Below are 19,813 nucleotides of genomic sequence, written 5' to 3' on the forward strand. Positions count from 1 at the left end.
TGCAGTTCCACCACTGTGTGGGCTAAAGGGCAATACTGCACACACAGTTCTTTTAAGTGTCAACCTAAACCTTCTCAAATTAAAGCTGAAGCGTGACATTTTAATTTAGTATCCATTATTTTATCTCATGTTGAATGTGCTGAAGCAATAAGCCCCGAAGAATACAGATAATAGTGTAAGCTGTTCATGTTAACTGTTACAGTGAAGATCACACTTGAGTTTTGAAGTTGGCATAGTGTGTTTGAATGTTAATGATGGTGACTTAATCTGTCTCACATAGATGTCTGACTCTGGGTTGTACACGTGTGTGGCCACCAGCTCCAGTGGAGAGACCTCATGGAGTGCCTTCTTGGATGTCAGAGGTCTGCTTCAATACAAATAATCTAAAAAAAAATTAACACGATGCTTTTTTTTTAATCACAACATTTGCTTTTGAGGGTATTTATTTTGTCTCTCTACATTTCTTCCTTTCTCAGACTCCACTGACCTCGTAGACTTCATGTCTCACAATGCGACGGCCCTCCCAGGGCCGCCCTCCAAGCCAGAGGTCACCGATGTTACCAAGAGCAGTATCTCGTTGTCATGGGAACCCGGGCAAGAGGCAGGCTCCCCGGTGTCCTCCTATGTCATTGAGGCCTTTGGGTATGTCTGTGACCTATGGCCTCCAGCTACATTTAGTGACCCCAAACTTTCATTGCAGTAACAGATGTGGGTATTTCTGTGAGCATTCAAGCAAGCCAGGACAATGTCAAGCACAATGTTCTGGATATGTTATCTATTCAAGTTGCACTTACAATGAATTAGGATGAGAAATGTTCTGATAGTCAAATTTAAAAGCTAGTTATTTGTAAAAATGAAAACTCACCTTAAGGAGAAAATAATTCTCCCTAGGAGCACAGGCCACCAGTGTTGCCCCCAATAAACAGCTTCTTCTCCAGTCATGAAAAGATTCTTCCCAGCTGATTACATTTCTTCTTCTTTTTTTTCTTTTTTTTTACAGTCAGTCAGTGAGTAACAGCTGGCAGACAGTGGCAGACCATGTGAAGACCACTGAGTACACAGTGAAGGATCTACGACCCAATACTGTCTATCTTTTCATCATCAGGGCAGTTAATGCTCAAGGGCTTGGGGATCCCAGCCCCATGTCCGAGCCTGTGCGGACACAAGGTACAGAAATAAAAATGTTTTGTAACGGAACCTAAACGATGAGCATCGCTACTTTACTCTTAAGTGCCCCTCTTCCTCTCTCCCAGACATCAGTCCCACTGCGCAGGGGGTGGACCACCGTCGTGTGCAGAAGGAGCTGGGGGATGTGGTGGTCAGTATGCACAACCCCGTGGTCCTCAGCTCCACTTCAGTGCAGGTCACATGGACCGTGAGTAGTCGTTCTATTTCAAACATTTTTTGTGGTTTATAGTCATTGTGCTACTGTTACATTCACAGCAGCCAAACCAATCTTGTCTAATCTTATTTGAGAATTTTTTAATTTTAATTTAGTTTTGGATTAGCTGGCACACACACGTTAAACATTATGGAGCGGCTAAACATTCATAGACTGAACAGCTGGTGCTCCATTAGTTTAGAACGGGTTGAGGTGATGCAGGAATCAAGAGTAATGTTCCTGTTGAGGACAAATACATCACCATTAGGTGCTACATGTGTCACTTCTGTGGTCTGTTTGGAGTCAGCCCTTTATCAGGGGAATGTTATCCCTGTCTGTTGGCAAGGTGTCCCTGCTGCCAGCTGCTGTAGGTTAATGGCACACCAAGGTTGGGTTTACACCAGTCTGCTATTACATGCTTGTCAGTACAACTATTGACTATGATGCTGCTATTAGAGTGACACAGTGACAAGTTAAACCTGTATTTTTGGTCCATCCCAGTGGGTCCAGAGATGACCTGGCTCCATTTGTGGAAGAAACACGCATTCATTTTCTGATAGACAGCACAAAGTTTCTGCGTCTGACTTTATATTTCACTAAATGTGATGCTCACTCAGTGTCAGGGGATAAAACAGAGATGACAAGTACCTTTTCTCCTCATTCCAGACGTCATATCAAATTCAAAAACCCTAATCCTTGCCTATACTCAGAATCTACAGACTACCTGTCAGACTGTGTTCACTAATTACAGCTAAGTATGCTTTTCTGGGAGATTCCTATAAGACTTCTGGGACTTTGTCATTCCTCCTGTTTTAAGAAATAAGAGATATTGCAATATTTTTGTCTAAATATAAAAAACAAAACTGATTTGTATAAGACACTTATTTGTATATTTTAAGTATTGGTGTAAATCGACAATGTTAATCTGGTTCAGCAACTTAATTATTGCATCAATCAATCAATCATTCAATCAATCAATCATGTGCCCAGCATTATTAATGTCATGTTTGATAATGAAAAGATTGGTATGATTTTGCAAGATCTTGCCACTCTGAATGGCAGGGGAAGTGTGCAGTAGATCTACTGCAGGTCTTGATTAATGATGCAGCAACCCTTTAAGACAATAGGAAAGTGAGCACGGTGGAGGCTAATTTATTTTGATTCACAGTCGCAACCATAAATTCTGTTTCAAGTAACATACGGGAAAAAATATGTGGATGGATCGACTTCCTCTGTTTATAAGGCTTTTAGATGCACAAATCATTTTGTTAATGAAAGAGAAGGGGAGAGAGAGAGAGAAGATGGGAGATGTATCCTGATATATTTTGACTGGCCTGATGATAAACAGCTGCTTTATATCACTTGTAAAAGCTTTGTTCTTGCTTCTGTCCCTGTGAACAAGCCAATAGTAGGAGTTGTATATCTGTTATGTATTTTACGCTTCCCATGAAATCCACTAGCAACAATGAAAACGAAATAGATTAAAAAAAAATTGTAAGAAAAAAAAAGAAGAAGAAAAATCTGACTCTTTTGATCCAATATTTTGAGTCTAGACTGTGCTGGAGGTGTCTGACTCGGGGGTGGTGTTCAGCTTTGGCAAATATCCTCTAACTGTCTTCATATGGTACCTTGCCTCTCTGCTGCTGCTAATGAAACTGTATGATTAACTAAGCGTGCATTGTCACAGACCGAGGGCATAAACTAAACGCTGATCCACTGCTCCAAAGCAGTTTTCACACAGATGTACGATGTCTTCATCCCTCTCTCTCTCTCTCTCTCTCTCTCTTTCTCTCTCTCTCTTTCTCTCTCCTTAGGTGGAGAATCCATCCCAGTTTATTCAAGGCTACCGTGTACTTTACCGACAAACATCAGGGCTGCCCTCCCCAGGGCCTTGGCAGATACAGGACTTGAAGGTTGCCTCGGAGAGGGACATAACTCTCTCTGGTCTGAAGAAAGGCATCGTCTATGAGATTAAAGTGCGGCCATACTTCAACGAGTTCCAGGGTGCAGACAGTGAATCCATGACAGCGCGCACCATGGAAGAGGGTAAGTGACAAATTCACAGTTCTGACAAAAATCAATTTGTCTGCTGGGTTTGTGTCGCAAGAAATGTAAGATTTAGTTACTTATGCATGAGCAGACGCTCTTGTGTAAATGATTCTACCTACTTTTATATTTAGCTGCCTCTGGTAATGGCTTCATGGCTAGATAGTAATGGATAATGGCATTTCAAGTACACCCACCCACACACGCATACTACTGCAGTGCCACGTCCCCTGTGTGTGAAAACAGGTCTCCCAGACAGCACAGTGGGGGTCTGTGACAAGCCCAGGTCTCTGTGGGTTGGTGGGCAGAGGGGGGGTGGGGCAGAAACAGTCTCCTTACGCTCAGCTCTTTGCTCTTTCCCTGCTCCTCTGTGGACCCCTGCTGCCTTCACACACACAGTCAATCTCCAATGAGCTTTATTAATGATAACACCTACTGTAGTGTCCTCCTTGTCCTCCTATTGTGCCAGTCAATTGATCAGTTACTGCTAAGGTTTAGCATTTATGGAATATATTAATGAAATACTGTCTACATTTATTTTTGACAAGCTTTATTTGCAAAGTGGAGAAATTTGCAGTGTAATTTCATATGTTAACTTCACAGTCACCATGTTTAAAAATGTACTCCCCTCTTCTCAGCTCAAAAAGCAAAACCAAGACAAATACAGTATATGATATACATTCATACACTTGAACTTAAATATAATCATGTCTTTAAAGGGATAGTTCACCCTAGAATGATATTTCGCTCATTATCTACTCACCCTCATGTTGACTAAGGGCTGGAAGAATTATCAGAGTCCACCGTCCCTTCTCTGAGTTACAGGGGGTCTCGGCGTAGCAGTGCATTTCAATGCAACGGTTGCAAAGGGACACCAGAGCTCTTCGTAAAAAAACACACACAAAAAAACATCCAAATACCTCCATGATGCTCGTATGTAATGTCCGTCTTGTGCTGAAGCCCCAAATTGCGTAATTGTCCCGAAAAAAAATTAAATAAGTCTATATTTTAAGCTTGTTTGTAGCGGAAGCTTCTCGTCTTCTTCTTCTTCTCCTCTTCCTGGTCCGTCCAAATATCGCGTGATTTGCGCCGGCGTCAGTGCGGTTACTGCGAATCACGCGATATTTGGACGGACCAGGAAGAGGAGAAGAAGAAGAAGACGAGAAGCTTCCGCTACAAACAAGCTTAAAATATATACTCTGATAATTCTTCCAGCCCTTAGTCAACATGAGGGTGAGTAGATAATGAGCGAAATATCATTCTAGGGTGAACTATCCCTTTAAGTTTGCTTCCATCTCAAAGTAATAGTTGCATACATGGGCTCTTTACAGGAACTACTTAAAGTTAATTTGGTTAAAGCTACTAACTAACAGCCGTGAACTAAAGACAACATCGTTGTGACCGTAGTTGAATAAACTGCCGGTATAATGTCATCTGTAATGGCTACAGGAATCAATAGTATTAGACAACCTCTACCTAAAGGGGCTATTCAGTGTCAAACTTAATTCCATTACTCACATAGAGCCGTCTCAAGTGGTGGAGAGCAACGCCAACTCTCGTTTCTATCGTGTTTTTTCTTGCACTCAAGTTAGAACGCTAACCAGCTACAGTAGCCCCAGCCTGTGTCATCACTGTACCATCCCACCCACTGTAGCCTCCGATCTGCCCTGAGGACATTGAACTCCTCATGCAACGACATTCAGGTGTTGCATCAGTTGGACTGTATGGAAGATGGCTTGCACTGAGAGCAAGTCATGATGCGGCCATTAATGTAGGAGAAAACTTTTGCCCACAGCTTCAGTGTCTAATGATGAGAGCATCAGAGTGCTGCATCTTCCTCCCACTTAGACCATGAGGAAGGGGTTATGAACAGGGGGTGCAATTGGTGGAAGAGGAGAAACTCGCCACACTGGAGTCCAATTAAAATCGCCACACAGGATCACTGCAGGTTTTTGCAGACTGGGGCACATGCTCTAGTTACTTGGGGTCCTGGGGACAAGGCATCATGGGAAAGGAAAAACTGGCTTGATGTACTAATTCTTTAGAGTCTGAAAATATGCTGCTCTGCAGAATTGCAAGAAAACACGTTCATTATCAATCAAAGACAAATAGCAGAGAGGGCATCTTAAGGGTCTCTGAGGTCAAAACAGCTGAAAATTGTGTACCAAGATTGATGATATCCACAACCCTTCGATGAGTTTTCTTTGAGACCAATTATGAAACCACCATTGCTAAGGTGACCAGATATCTGAAACGAAACCATGGACATTTCCAGTTCAGTGGTCAATAAATTGTTAAAATACCACATTTTTGCCCTGTGGACTCTCTAAAGGTCCCAATCCCATTTGGACAGCAGTTTGGGCTTAACGTTTTTTTTTGTTTTTGTTTTTTTTGTTTGTTTTTTTACCGTTTTATATCCTGACATCTTATGCACAAGGATGAGTAAAAACTGAACCGTTCCCCCGGACATTAACAGCATTAGAAGCATTAAATTCTTTAAATTCTTCTCTCTCGGCTGAATTTGTCAGTGTTAGTCACTTTATTAAGAACCTACTTCTTGACCCATTCATCTGTTGTGACCATTTGTTTTAATGTTATCTTTAGTCATTACTGGTATTATAGCCATTATTCATCCTCAGGGAATGTCCTGTCCTTCATACATACGGAAATTGCAGTGCTACACTCGATGCCTTCTGTCTTCTCCTAATGTAAACCTACGACTGACTGGACAAGCTCCATCAGTTTGCTGAAGCAGCAACATTGAAATGACATTTTGAAAAGTGGAGTTTGAAGTATGGAGTTAAGGTTATTTGTATTTATGGCACAAAAATGTAGGTATAGGATATTTTCTTTAGTTTTTAATCTTAGTTGGCTTCTCCTTATTTTACTTTCAAAAGTCATCATCATACTGTAACGGCACATCTGTGAGACTTGGTTCTACAGTAATTGTTTTGGAAAGTCGATACAGTCTTAATGGCTGAATATAGATACCCTCAAACTAGGTTGAGTCAATTTGTTAAATGTAATAAAAATAAACTGTGTCTCATATGGCTGATTTAATTCCTTTGTAGTGCCAGGCTGTCAACTATTTTTGCCGATGTGCTCTATCTGTTTAGATTATCTCTTTGAAGCACAAGTTAAATCATTCTGGGAGATTTGTTTCATCTTCCGATTAAAAGAGAAAAATCATCATTATGTGAGATACCTGATCCAGATGTTGGGAGTTATTTAGATGTTATAAAACTGGCACTGGTCCTTTATTGTACCTCTAATAATATTAGCGGTACAATAAAGGACCTGTGCCAGTATTATGGCCTGGCTTCATCAGATCATACCCACCAATATACATGCACTATGAACATGGCTGAACACACTGTGCACATGTTTATTGCTTTTCTGACCAGCCATTGGCAGGAACGAGTCCATCTGGAGAATTTAAGTCATAGTATTTTTGTTCCTCTCCAGCCAGGTGGCAAACAAGACTACCATCATGGCCCACCTGCTTTGCCTTTTTACTGCATTCCTGTGGCATCCATTTCCTTGCTAACATGGATCCACCGCAGATAACATTATTATTTTGCAGCTCCTTAATTGGATTCAGAGTGGTTATTTCATCCACTCAGTCACAGCATAATGATAGTTTTAATGGGAATCATGAGAAACTAGAGATCATGCTTTGCTCAGCTGCATTGATATGGTGTTTGCCTCCTGCTGTCTGCAGTCTCTTAAAATCTCTGATCTGTGTATGCAGGTTATCAGGACCATTTCCTACATTTTTTAAACACCATCCCTTCCAGTGGGTGTTTTTGAAATTGGCACTGTTAGGCCGTAGCTCTACAGACAAACCATCTCAAAACACTTATTACAGAACATTACAGGAGACTGTCCATTTTCATATCATCGAGACATGCAAAATTTATTACAGCTACCTCAGAAGCATTTAAAATGGTAGTAATCTGTTATGGAAGTGGGAAATTCCACTCATTTCTAAACTTTCTGCTCTGCTTGGAATGGTTATCATTTGTGCAATTAGTAAAGCACAGTTTGGATCTCAAATGCTTGGTGTGTCTCATAATGCCAGTAATATAATGCTATGTTAAATTCAACAAAATGGAAGAACTTTTTCCAGTCCCAGTGCATCCCAGTTGTGAAAAAAAAATTACCATTAAAAAATGAAATGGATATGGAGTGCTCTGGTAGCCATCTGTCACGCTGGCTTAGAAAATACCTTGTTGTATGACTGGCTGTATGAATATGAATCGAGGCACTGGATGAGACAAATCCTTCTTTGACATAAAAAAAAACAGGAGGCACACCCTTATCTTTTATATCAGTTTATTTTTGATTTCTTATATAGTCCCTATGTTCCTTTAATATTCTCACCTTTTTGACCCATCAGCACCCGGTGCACCTCCACAGCAAGTGACAGTGTTGACAGTAGGGAGCCATAACAGCACATCCATCAGCGTGTCATGGGACCCTCCTCCCTCCGACCAACAGAATGGCATCATCCAGGAGTACAAGGTAGAATCAAACCCTGCACCTGTTCCACGATACCAGCCTGAATGTTTTAGTAATGTACTGTATCACCTTCCAATGAATTCCGTCTGGCATGTCTTCTGTCGTTGTCAGATCTGGTGTTTGGCCAACGAAACGCGGTTTCATGTCAATAAGTCTGTGGATGCAACCATCCGTTCAGTGGTTGTCGGGGGTCTGCAGACTGGAGTGCAGTACCGCGTGGAGGTGGCTGCGGGCACCAGCGCAGGAGTGGGGGTCAAGAGCAAACCCCAGCTCATCATCTTGGGTAATCCACTCAGCCACTCTCACACGCACCGTACTGGGAGTCAAATGAAATGACCTCATAATGGGGACCCAGGTCTCCATCACAGATTGGGGGTCTGGAAAAATGATTTATCAATTTATCGCACTTGAAGAAAGAAGATTGCACTTTACAACGCAGACGTCGACTGAGAAATCAATACCAGTTCATTAAGTGCAGAGTCTGGTAACACAGTGCCAAGTACTGTTAGCCATATCAATAATCCTCTTCAATCTGTGGGCAGCTGGTGCTAACAAAGACAGTGTAGACAGTGTTTTTGTTGGAGCTTATCAGCCTATCACATCTTATCAAATAGCTAAAGGATGCCTGGTTTATATAAGCCCAGAATCAATATGGGAGCCCTGGCCAGATGCTCTTCATCTATGACTTTTGACTGATAATAACACCCTTAACGCACAGAGAAGGGGAAACACAGGCATGTGGACTGAAGCTTAATGATGGGGGGAGTTTCCTGCTGGAGACTGTGAATCTAATTTCACAGCACAGTAGCCGCAACAGAAAATCAAACTCTGTCAGAGCTGCTCTGTCAATCTCGTGTCTTGCAGCTCAAGTTGATAAGTGCACTGCTGAATTGATTAACTCTGCCGACATATTGGATGCACTGATGCTGTTTTCTTTTCTTTTTTGTTTTTTTCACAGTTGCTTTGTGTGTTGTTTTTTCATTTATTCATGGTCTCACATTTTGGCTCCTGTGGTCCATGTGGCCTGATGTCTGATGAAAGTATTCCATGCTTTTTTTTATATTTTCACCTAAATGATCTTATCTTTATATCCTTATCTGAGCCAAAATTAAATCGATGCATACAATTAGACAAACACTGTTTGAATGTATTGTTTTTGTTTGTGTGTTCATTCACGTTATCCTCAGCGTAATTTTTATTTATTTTGATGGCATACAGACATGCCATATTGTGAGCTGAGGACAGCAATGTTAAAGTGACGTTTTGTCCTTACTTCATTTTTAGCTCAAATTATTTTTCATTTCTAATTTGTTCATTCACGTGTATCTAAATTGACATTTAACCATTCGCTTGTTTCTTTCCTGGGTATGCGTGTGTGCATGCGTGTGTGTATTTGTGTGCTGTGCCCCCAGGTGCAGAACTGAGGGACGTAATGACGGGATCAGAGGGCAACAATAGCATTTCAGACGTAGTGAAGCAGCCGGCCTTCATTGCTGGTTTAGGGGGGGCTTGCTGGATTGTCCTCATGGGCTTCAGTGCCTGGCTGTACTGGAGGAGAAAAAAGAGGAAGGGACTCAGCAACTATGCAGGTAAAAAATCAATTTAACATGGTTCTGCATCAACACAGAATCTCAGAGCACAGCAAGGTCTGTCCCTTCAGTGAAAGCTGATGTCATCACAGATGTCACTCCATTTGAGCTGGCTAAAATGCAGAACAAAGGAAATATTCGGCACAGATGGAAATAGGCCCTATTTACTTTAATTCACTGTGCACTGATGTGCATCAACTGTGCTGAGTTCCATCAGCGCCGCACCTCAACACCCTAATACATTCATGTGAGATAAGTAATTTAACATCCCCTTCCATTATCAGACCATAGCTGGTGTTGTTTGCACATTAACATGAGGTGTGTCTAGGTTTAGGTATGAAATATTCTTTTATCCCATGAGTCAAGCATATAGCTGTGTGCCATCATTATAATGTGTATGGCAGCTTTCATTGTGGTGACTTGGGGAGACGGAGCTGCGATTTTCTAATTCAACAGGGATTTACATGATTGAATGCTGCTTCTCTAATCCGTTCTCTCAAAACAAATTGAGGGGTTCAATTCCAAAACATCACAACTCCAAAAATTTCTTTCTTTACATATAAAATATCCTCCCTGTTTTTTTAAGAAACTTCCACTCAATAAGTAGAGGCTATAAAATAATGATGAAGATGCTCAAGGGAGTAAAAGGTCAACAGTGACACCTTCATTTGAACTTTACCCCTCAGGTCATGCAGTGCAATTTCCAAAAAAAATGCTGGAAGTGCAGTGGTGTGATGCATTTCCACACGGAGCTCCATCAAAACCTGACCAGTGCTGACATTCAGCAGTGATAGATGAGCAAACAAAGCAAAAACGAAAGGACTTAATTCCTATTTTCACACCTGATTTCATGCTTTTTTCTTAGCATGAGAATATGTCTGCACCTTTTCACTTGTGATTCAGAACACGTTATCTACCCTTTCATATGAACACTTTCCCTGTCTTTTTGAATTGCAGTTCAGTCCTTCACCTTCACCCGTGCAGGTATGCCTTTACATTGTGCATTATGCTTTAAAATATCACAGTAATTATCTGCCCACACTCTGACAGCAATAATGTATCAGTCACTCAAGCTGATGGTAGCACAATTTTAAGGCAAAATGATTTGTCTCATTCTCTTTCTCCGTCCACTCTCTTTTCTCCACCAGTTACTTTCCAAAGAGACAGAGGCCTGATCAGAAATGGAAGGTGAGAATTTAAATTAACTTATAAAATCCAAGGAACCATACAACTAAAGCTTTTCCACTGACATTTTGGTGGCCGCGGTGCAGTGTTAACCCTGCCTTTTTCAATGACAGCAGCCCTTTGTAATACCTGAAATGAAGAGTTCTTCCATGATGAATATAATTTGCATAGATGTTCCAGTGTTTTCCCCCACTGCTTACTCATATCAGTCTATGATCTGCAATGATGTACACTTGATGAAATCATTAATCACGCCTTTGAAGTGAGTGCTACCAATTAATGCAGGTGGCTGCGGTTTTATTCACTGGCTCTATCTCAGTTCATTTGAGGTTGCTGGCAGAGTGAGAGGTCGTGGGAGGAGGGGAGGGGTGATGAATGTGCTGCTTAAAAAGCTTGGCATACATTACGCCATGAGGGGTCGTATGTGCGCATGCAGAAACAAAGCATTGGACCTTGAGACTCAGTCGGGTGCCCATGAGAGTCTCCTTCCTGCTCAAAATGCCCATGGTGAAGCCTACCTCTGCATCCACTGAATATCAAAGTGTAGCGAGACCACAAGAAGAAGGGGTGAATTTGATTTGCAGAAAGTGGAAGAATGGAGCTCCTCTTATTTTTTCTTTTTATTCCTCCATGTTCCCTCTTTCCTTTTTTGTTGTCACACCTTAGCAAGCAGATAAGCCCAGAGCAAGAACAAATGTTGCAAATTGCGGACTAAAAATAAACAGTTTCTTGCGTGCATGAGTGTGTTTCCTCACACTGAATATGCACACGTGTCAATGTGTCGGCCCTCGCATGTGTTTCTCAGTAAATCTATGCAAATGTATGTGTGTGCTTGTGTATTTTAAAGGGAAATTATTGACATAATTGTTTGAACACCTTTGAGCCATCACCAAGTCAGCTGTGAACAATTCCCCTGGTACTTGGCAAATCAGGCTCAGTGGAAAATTCACTGTGTGGCTGCACATTAAGCAAACATATGCAAACCGGATGCAGGAGGCATGTGAATGTTTTGCCATTTTTATAGCAGCTGATACAATGCGGTTGTTAAACTGTGCTTCTTTTTTCTCCCTGAATTGATGCCCACAACTTTCCTACCTTGAAGTCAAATCCTGTATTCATGACTGTTGTATTTCACTAAGACAAAATGACACGGTAGCTTTCCTAAACCACCTAATGGGCTTTTGCTGTCTCTGTTGCCATGGAGACAGTGCACCAGTGTAGCTGATCTGCCAGAGGCTGTCCATGATTCTCAATTTAAAATGTAAATTTCTGTTGTGCTAAGGCTCTAAAGTGGATTTAGTGTGTATTTAGGCCTGCCTTGTCTCTCCAGGGAGAGTTAGGGGTGGTGGAGTTGAGGGGAGGCAGAAGTCTGATTTATAGACTTGCCATTTTATGTCTCTCTGTTGTTTATTGTTGCCTGTGCATTGGGCTGCTCCAGGGGCGAGAATATGCTGAATGAGTTTTCACATCAATTTGTTGTTGATGCAGCAGGAAGAAAATGAGCGGTACTGTTAAGGTGCAGGCTGGGTATTTAACTATGTCACCACTTCTCTGTCTTTCCCCACACTCCTCGTCTCTCTTCAAACATCCTCTCAACAGCCGCCCTGGGCTGTTAAAGACGGGTGACCCAGGCCTCCCCTGGCTGGCTGACTCCTGGCCCTCCACAAGCCTCCCGGCTAACAGGGGCTTAGGGAGTCCCAAGGGGGGCAACAACTTTGGCCGAGGAGGTAAGAAACATGAGCAGGCTCTGGTGTTGGAGGATAGAGCTTTAGCAATGCCTGGTCGGACGGTTTTGATGTTCATCCTTTGAGAAGCACAGTGACACGACATCAGACTTAATCACACACACACAAACAAACAAACACACACACACAAATTAAAAGCGCCTTTGAGGGCCATACTCTACTAATTTGATTTGACAGGCTTGATATTTGGCTTAAAATTGTGGTGTTTGCATGTGTGTTTGTCGCCTGTCATTCTATCTCATGCTCTGACGTTGAGCATTTTTCAAGGTTGTCTAAGGTGGATAGTCAAAGGATATGTTTTTTTTTTCTTGCACTGCGTATTTGTATGTTTGCATGTTCTCTAAGCTTAATGGAACCCTATTGAGCTGCAGGCTTCATGTGTGCAAGACAGTAGAGCCTGAAGGTTAGCGCCGTTTGAGTGTTCCTCTTGTGAGCACTCCACTGGGCTCCCACAGCTTGTTGCATGCTAATTATGGTTGTAGATAATCACTTTCATTCATATCAAGTCCATTTGAGACCTGTATTTAACTAATACGGAGTGCCAGAGCAGCAGGGAGTGTTAATGACCTTAAAGATCGTTAACTTCATGTCAACTTATCTCTCCATGATCCCTTTCCCTCCTCGCTTTGTCACTCTCCTCCATTGTTTCAGATGTTTTACCGTCTGCAGCGGTGGAGAAGACGGGCACCATGCTGTCTGATGGTGCCATCTATAGCAGTATTGACTTCATGGGGAAGGCAGGCTACAGCAGCCCAGCACGAGGCACTCAGCCCACCCCCTACGCCACCACTCAGATACTCCAGTCCAACAGTTTCCATGAGCTGGCGGTGGACAGGCCAGATCCCCGCTGGAAGGCTTCTCTCCAAGCCCAGCAGGAAATAGCAAACCTGGGCTACTCGCTAACTGACAGACGCCCTGGCAGTGGTAAGAGAATAAGTAATGAGAATGTGCAAGACAGAGCCCATTGCTTTGTGTTTTTACTCTTTTTTTTGTGCAATGTTTGCACTCCTGTGTATGTATGCTGGGTCTCCTAGGACTGCAGTATTGCCAGAATGCCCAGTAAAAGAAATGTTTATGCAGTAAAACGACAGGTAATATGTCCAGGTTTTTGTTTGTTGTTTTTGTTCAGTAAAAGTACTTTAAGGGTGCTGGCAAACTAAACTAGAGAAAGAGCAAAATGGAAAGGATTTTATTTACATATTATATTTACATAATCACTGAAAATGGACCCTTAGGATAATGTTCTTAATTACTCTTCTGTCTTCATCACAGTTCTACCCTGGGAGCTTATCTAGCCCAGAAATGTCACACAATCGTGACGCTTTTCTTTGGGTTAACTTGATTAGTGGTGGCGGAAAATCCCTCACTATTCGAGTTATTTATGCAACGTATATACACTTGGTAAAGTCGTGGAGGCATTTCTGCCTGTACTTTTGTAGTCTTGCACAATAGGCTGTGTGCTTGGCTAAATGTCAGGCTTTCCAGAGATAAAGTGGAGCAAGTGGGGAATGTGCATGGAAGCAACTTAGAGTGGAACATTTAGAAAATGTCGTAATGTGCTGTCAGCGTACGAAAAAGAGATATAATGAACTTCGGGAGGGAGACAGGTTTGAAATAGTTCAGATACCAGAGAAAGATTGCTTTCACATCAGTGCAGTGCGTATGTGTGTGTGTGTGTGTGTGTGAATTCCGTGTGGAATAATATTCGGTGGTGAGCACACAGGGATTTCTTACTGTTGTGTATCAGAGGCTAAACCTCTGTTCCTCTCTGCCTACCCTCAGGTGCAAAGGTTGGGAAGAAAAAGAAGGTGAAGGGTGGAACGAAGACCTCTAAATCAAATGGGACGTGTTGGGCTAACATGCCCCTGCCTCCACCACCCATGCACCCACTCCCTGGTACAGAGGTTGACCTTGACCGTTACCCCCAGGAAAACCACGGAGGAGGGTAAGATACATTCATATCTCATCAATCTCTGCCCTGAAACACACAAACAAACAAAACTACATCTCAACAGAGGAAACACATGCAAACACAGAGGTCACAATATCCTGCACCTGTGGCCAGAGTGTGTGTTGTTTTCATCAGAGCCCATATGGACCTCAAGCTGTGTATTTTTCCTATCAAACCCAGCTCCAGCGTTAAGCTGATTTACACATTTAAATTGCAAATTGAAGAAATGGAAATCAGTTTGCACAGATTTATATTAAGATAGTGACAACCAGTTTGTGGTTCCAATATTTTTTCCTGGGGAAAAAATCCTTACATATTTCCTGTACGTGTTGCCAGATATGACAGCAACAGTTGGGCGCCACCCATGTCCGTCCAGACCTACCACCACCAGAATTTGGACAATGAGGTAGAGGACGAGAGAGGTCCCACTCCTCCTCTGAGAGGAAGATCCTCCTCTCCGGCAGCAGCTCCCTTCAGCCAGCCTTCGTCCTCCTCTCTCAGCTCTGCCCACCATGAGGAAATGCAGTCGATTCTGCAGGCCCACTTGGACGAGCTGACCAGAGCTTACCAGTACGAGGTGGCCAAGCAGGCGTGGTAAGGATCTATAAAAGCTTCAGTTAACTGTTTCTTGAGACCATCCTCATTCTATATCGTTAAATGTCCTTTCTGACCTACGAAAAAAAACGAACTCTGTCATTGTCATGTGTCGTGCGTGTTCGCATCGGAACTTTCTTCAAATATGTGTGTTTGACACAAAAGGGGAAATACCTGTAATTTTATTCATTTTATTCAGTTGATAGTTTGCGTTTTGCATATCAATAGCCTACGTGCGCACGTCCTGTAACGCTGGTATTTACTTGTGTCATCTGGAACCTGTGGTCCATGTTTCTTGTGACTGATAAAAACAGCTCTCCATTGATTACACCTTTGATGGAGCATTGGAAAACTTGACAAGTCAGTGGCGACATGTGTTGGAGGGTAATGACTGGGTTTAGTCTAACATGCTGTTCTGACATCAGTAAATAGAGTTGGTAATTATGCATGCATCTCTTCTATGGCGGGATGTGAGCCATCATGGGGGACAGCTGTGGAGGAGATAACAGGCATGTTGGTGACAGCCCTGCCCATCCAGATATCCCTTATCCAGTCCAATTACAACTCCATTGTGTTAGCACAACACACACCAGTGCAGAGAAAGTAATCAGTGAAACCACTGCAGGCATTCATAGTATCTGCACATTGCATCTCTACCTTTCTGAATATGCAGTGATTATGCATACTGGAACTTGTTTTGCCGTATTTGGGCTTATTATCTTACCTCTGTTTTTTTTTCTAAAAAAATAAATATGTTTTGATCATTAATGTACAGTATTTCCCAACAATTAATTAGGCACATGAAGGGCAGTCCAAATGTGTCCAAGACCCCCATCCCTCCCATGGACTTCATGTCCAGCACACTGGGCTCTGATCTGGGAGCCACTCTCCTTTCCGAAGACGATGAGGATGAGGAGGAGGAAGAAAGATACGCTGTGGTGTCAAAGAATTTGTGTGGCTTTGAATACACTCCTGGTCACAGTGTGGATAACCTTGAGGGCTCAGGTATGTTTGCCAAGACTTTGGTTCATGCAAATGCCCACCCAACCTGTCACTCAAAGTGAAACACCTTCAATTACACAAAGATATAAGCCTTCATAAAATGTATTTTGATTTGAATTGTATTTATTCATGTTAAAATGATGCTAGATTTAAGTTCATGGCTATCTGTTTTACAAACATTGTTAGCTGCGCTTAGAGAACATCTTCTCATAATCATTGAATGTCAGATTAAAACATGTGAAAATATTTTTTTAATGTAGCAAGGAAATATTAATGTGCTGAGATGTTGATTTTTAACAACAGTCTTTGAAAACATTGGCAATAATTGATCAATGATGTAATATTTTAACAAAATCAAGGGTTTTGCTGAATTACCCAACATCAACATTTGTCCTGTCAGTGTGGTTTGGACCACTGAGGCAGAAAACACTGTGCAGTCTGTTGGCTGACTGAACTATCACCTATGGACACGCTGCATAGCACCAAGGAATACAATAGTCACACACACACACACACAAGTGTACTGGTTGTAGTTTGGGAAATTACATCGTAGAGCAGGAACACATTTATGGAACCAACAGGGACAGTGATTGACACTCAAAGCTGATGTGGAAATAATAGCCTGTGTCAAATAAAACAGCTTCATCAGCTCACAAATTCATTTTATTCAGATATCCTAATGTAAATGAAGGATGCCCTTTTTCACTCTGTTTCAAAGGGATGTTCTGTCAGTCTATTCAAAGTATCATCAAAACCACAACATATAATCTCTCACCAACTTTAGTAAGGCACTACTTAAAAGTCACATGTCTAACGTTTAAAATTTGATGCATTTATAAATAGGGTTCTGTCTGAAAGCAGTTTCACATTTCAAGAAATAACTTCAAAGTTTCTCCCACAGGGACACAACTGTACCATTTATAGACTCCATTGTTTGATAGGTTAAGGGTGCGGTGAGAATATGTGTCTTGAACGCTCTTAAAAACCCGCCACAGGGCAAAATGCAGGTCAGTGTGACTAAAAATATTTACAAACATTAGCAATGCAAACATTTTATCAGCTTGCTTTTAGCTGTCACACACTGTAAGTCGCTGTGTGTGAAATGCAGTCGAGGAGATTGAGGAAATATCTTCAGTCCAGTGAATCAAAGCATGAAGAAAGCCGGCATGGTGGCAGCATTTCCACAGGGGATGCCATGTTACAGTTGTGGTTTATTGATTTAAACGGCATGTTTATTCATACATCTTTAATCTCCTGATTCAAATAAAACATTTATATACTTCTCTAGCTTTCGAACCTTTACGGATCGAAGTCCTCATATCCCTGCAGCAAAGAAAATGGTTCTTAAAGGAGACTGATTGAATAATTCAGTAACATCTAAGAGCGATCACAGTGTATCCATAGTTATTATGATTTGACCTGATCCACATCACACTTCAGTGTACTGTATGGCTCAGTCCACTGTCATTGAGCTAAATGCTTAGCCAGGCCAACCTTGGCTTCATTAACTCTCTGTTGCGGCTCCTCATTGTAGGTAAAACCTCCCAGCAGGGTCGCTCAGAAAGCTCGGGCACGGCAGACCAGGGCACACATAGCCTCGGCCACAAGAGGGCACCACTAACTGGCCTCAAACCTCAAACAGAAAAGGTTGGGACTCTGCCCAGACGAAGAGACACCAACACAGACAGTAAGTTAAGTCTTTCACACTCTCAGCCATTCTTTGTCAGAGAATCTTCAATTAGAGTAAATCCAACCAGAAGGGCCCATATCATGATGCCTCAATCGCGTCCTTTGCCAAATATCCTTATCTCCCCTCCACTCGACAGCCCACACACCGGCCATCAAGTCCCTGCACAGCGTGGGCTCCCGCATGCACAGCTCGTGGGCAGCTGCAGGCTCAGACCCCTCTGAGGAGTGCATGGTGACCGTGTCGACACTGGAGCGGCAGCATATGGCTTCCTGGAGCGGCACAACAACATCCAACAGGGCCACCCTGAGTAGGGGTTCCCACAAGAGACCTGGCACAGATCCCTCCCACAACGGGCATCCTCCCACAAACAGCACAGAGAAAAGGGAACACTGTGAGTGTCTATCCTCATGAGGAGGAATCCATGTGCACATTACTCATAATGGATACAACCTGATGCAAGCAGGCATCTGTGGAGAGCAACAACATGCTGATTTTACTCACACCTTATTTACATTTTCATTAACCCATTCTGTAGTTCTGCTCTGATATAAACTGACTGACAAAGTGTAGATCAGAAGCCATGCTGTTATACTTATGTCGAAATGTTCAATAACAGCATTAAAAGAGTGGAACTTCACTTGTCTCCAATTTGCCGCTGTCACCGTAATAACAAAAATCAGACAAATCAGTTTTGTCTCCCTTTTTGTCAGTTGAGACTGCACTTAAGTACAGTTATTTGTGTATTTCTGAACACAGATAAAAGACACGTAATGACAGGGCATGAAAATAAAAGAAGAATCAAAATACAAAGCTCTGTTATTCCAAACTGTGCTGCTGTTTCAGATCAATTTTTATTTGACGGCAGGAGTTGAGCTGTGTGATATTTGTGAATTAATCACAATATACATTTTCATCTCATTAGATATCAGTTATTTTTGATAATCCTCAATTACCCCTTTTTAATATCAGGAAGAGAAAAGTAGTACACCACTGCATGAGTCAGGTTACCATGGGGTGTTGCTGAGAACCTCTCCCTGTGGGGTGTCTCTTCAAACATAGTGGTTGTTGATCATAACTGACGACACTGTATAATTCAAAAGTGATGTAAAAAAGTATCTTTTTTATTTCCTCACCATTTTCACTGGCTGCACCCATTGTCTCACCTCATGCACTGCTGTTGTTGTCAGTGTGAGAACAACTGTTACATGATTGGCTGTCTGTCAGTTGTGGCAATAGCGATTGGGCTGTTTATGAGCTTGGCAGGGAGGAAGCTTTGGGTTTGTTCATAACCATTAAACTATTAGATTTTTTTCGTATTGCTATTGATGAAATGTCTATGCACTGTGTAGCAGATACCTATCACTATCATATTACTCTGGATTGTTTTTTTCTGGTGTTAAAATTCAAAGTGGTTAAGTGACCCTTTGCTTTAAGCCAGCATGGCCATCCCAAGTGAAGACATGCAGATACAGTGGATGATTAGTAGCTACAGAAAATGCCACTATCGTCTCAGTTTTGATATATGGATTGCACAAAGTCTTCCAAACTTTATCCGTATTATCTGCTTGTATCCCACCAATTTCTAACTTGAATCTAAGCTGAGACACACCCTGGCAGTGTAAAAATGAAGATGCAGAGAGTGAAATATTCACTGTCATCCAGACTTTACATTGTGCCGTGTGCCTGTGTGTCTTTCAGAGTCTTTGTGAAGCATCGTTCCCTGCAGTTGCTGCCTGTCCCAGGACACCTTGTTTATAAGCGCTATGAGATTTTCTCTCTGCGAGTGACACAGAATGATGTCGGGAAGACGGAGACGAGACAGAATGAAGACACAGACACGGAGTGCGAGATAAAATGCAGAGCTGTAAATGTCATGTACAGACACAGACACCACTCTCACATTGTTTTTTTTTTCATCCCCCTCCCCTATCTCTAAAAGAGTAAACAGTATGTTAACTGACCGCTTCTATTTTCTGTCACATGATGTACAACAGTTCACACAGTGGAGATGAAGAAGAAAATCACAAAATGACTAAAATGAAAAAGGGACTTGCATAATTTGTAAATATATTTTTTAATGTTTTACTCTTTCTTTTGCTTTGCTATGCA

General features: G+C 42.0%; 1 protein-coding gene across 1 annotated transcript in view; it reads left to right on the plus strand.

Moving 5' to 3' along the window:
- The window catches only part of LOC310997354 (roundabout homolog 2-like), a gene marked incomplete at its 3' end in the record, with an annotated part of 72,492 nt that extends 54,377 nt beyond the window's left edge, over window positions 1-18,115 (plus strand). The window contains exons 11-27 of the mRNA XM_083987029.1: window positions 281-362; window positions 477-642; window positions 1,001-1,167; window positions 1,254-1,375; window positions 3,196-3,427; window positions 7,827-7,951; window positions 8,060-8,231; window positions 9,361-9,537; window positions 10,495-10,521; window positions 10,686-10,725; window positions 12,322-12,449; window positions 13,119-13,391; window positions 14,250-14,412; window positions 14,755-15,012; window positions 15,809-16,017; window positions 17,549-17,701; window positions 17,841-18,115. Of these exons, the coding sequence (XP_083843155.1) occupies window positions 281-362; window positions 477-642; window positions 1,001-1,167; window positions 1,254-1,375; window positions 3,196-3,427; window positions 7,827-7,951; window positions 8,060-8,231; window positions 9,361-9,537; window positions 10,495-10,521; window positions 10,686-10,725; window positions 12,322-12,449; window positions 13,119-13,391; window positions 14,250-14,412; window positions 14,755-15,012; window positions 15,809-16,017; window positions 17,549-17,701; window positions 17,841-18,115 (2,769 nt within the window). The remainder of the gene's footprint in view (window positions 1-280; window positions 363-476; window positions 643-1,000; window positions 1,168-1,253; window positions 1,376-3,195; window positions 3,428-7,826; window positions 7,952-8,059; window positions 8,232-9,360; window positions 9,538-10,494; window positions 10,522-10,685; window positions 10,726-12,321; window positions 12,450-13,118; window positions 13,392-14,249; window positions 14,413-14,754; window positions 15,013-15,808; window positions 16,018-17,548; window positions 17,702-17,840) is intronic.
- Window positions 18,116-19,813: the final 1,698 nt, after the last annotated feature.

Source organism: Trachurus trachurus (assembly GCF_905171665.1).
Source record: "Trachurus trachurus genome assembly, chromosome: 14".
In the NCBI taxonomy this organism is placed as follows: Eukaryota; Metazoa; Chordata; class Actinopteri; order Carangiformes; family Carangidae; genus Trachurus; species Trachurus trachurus.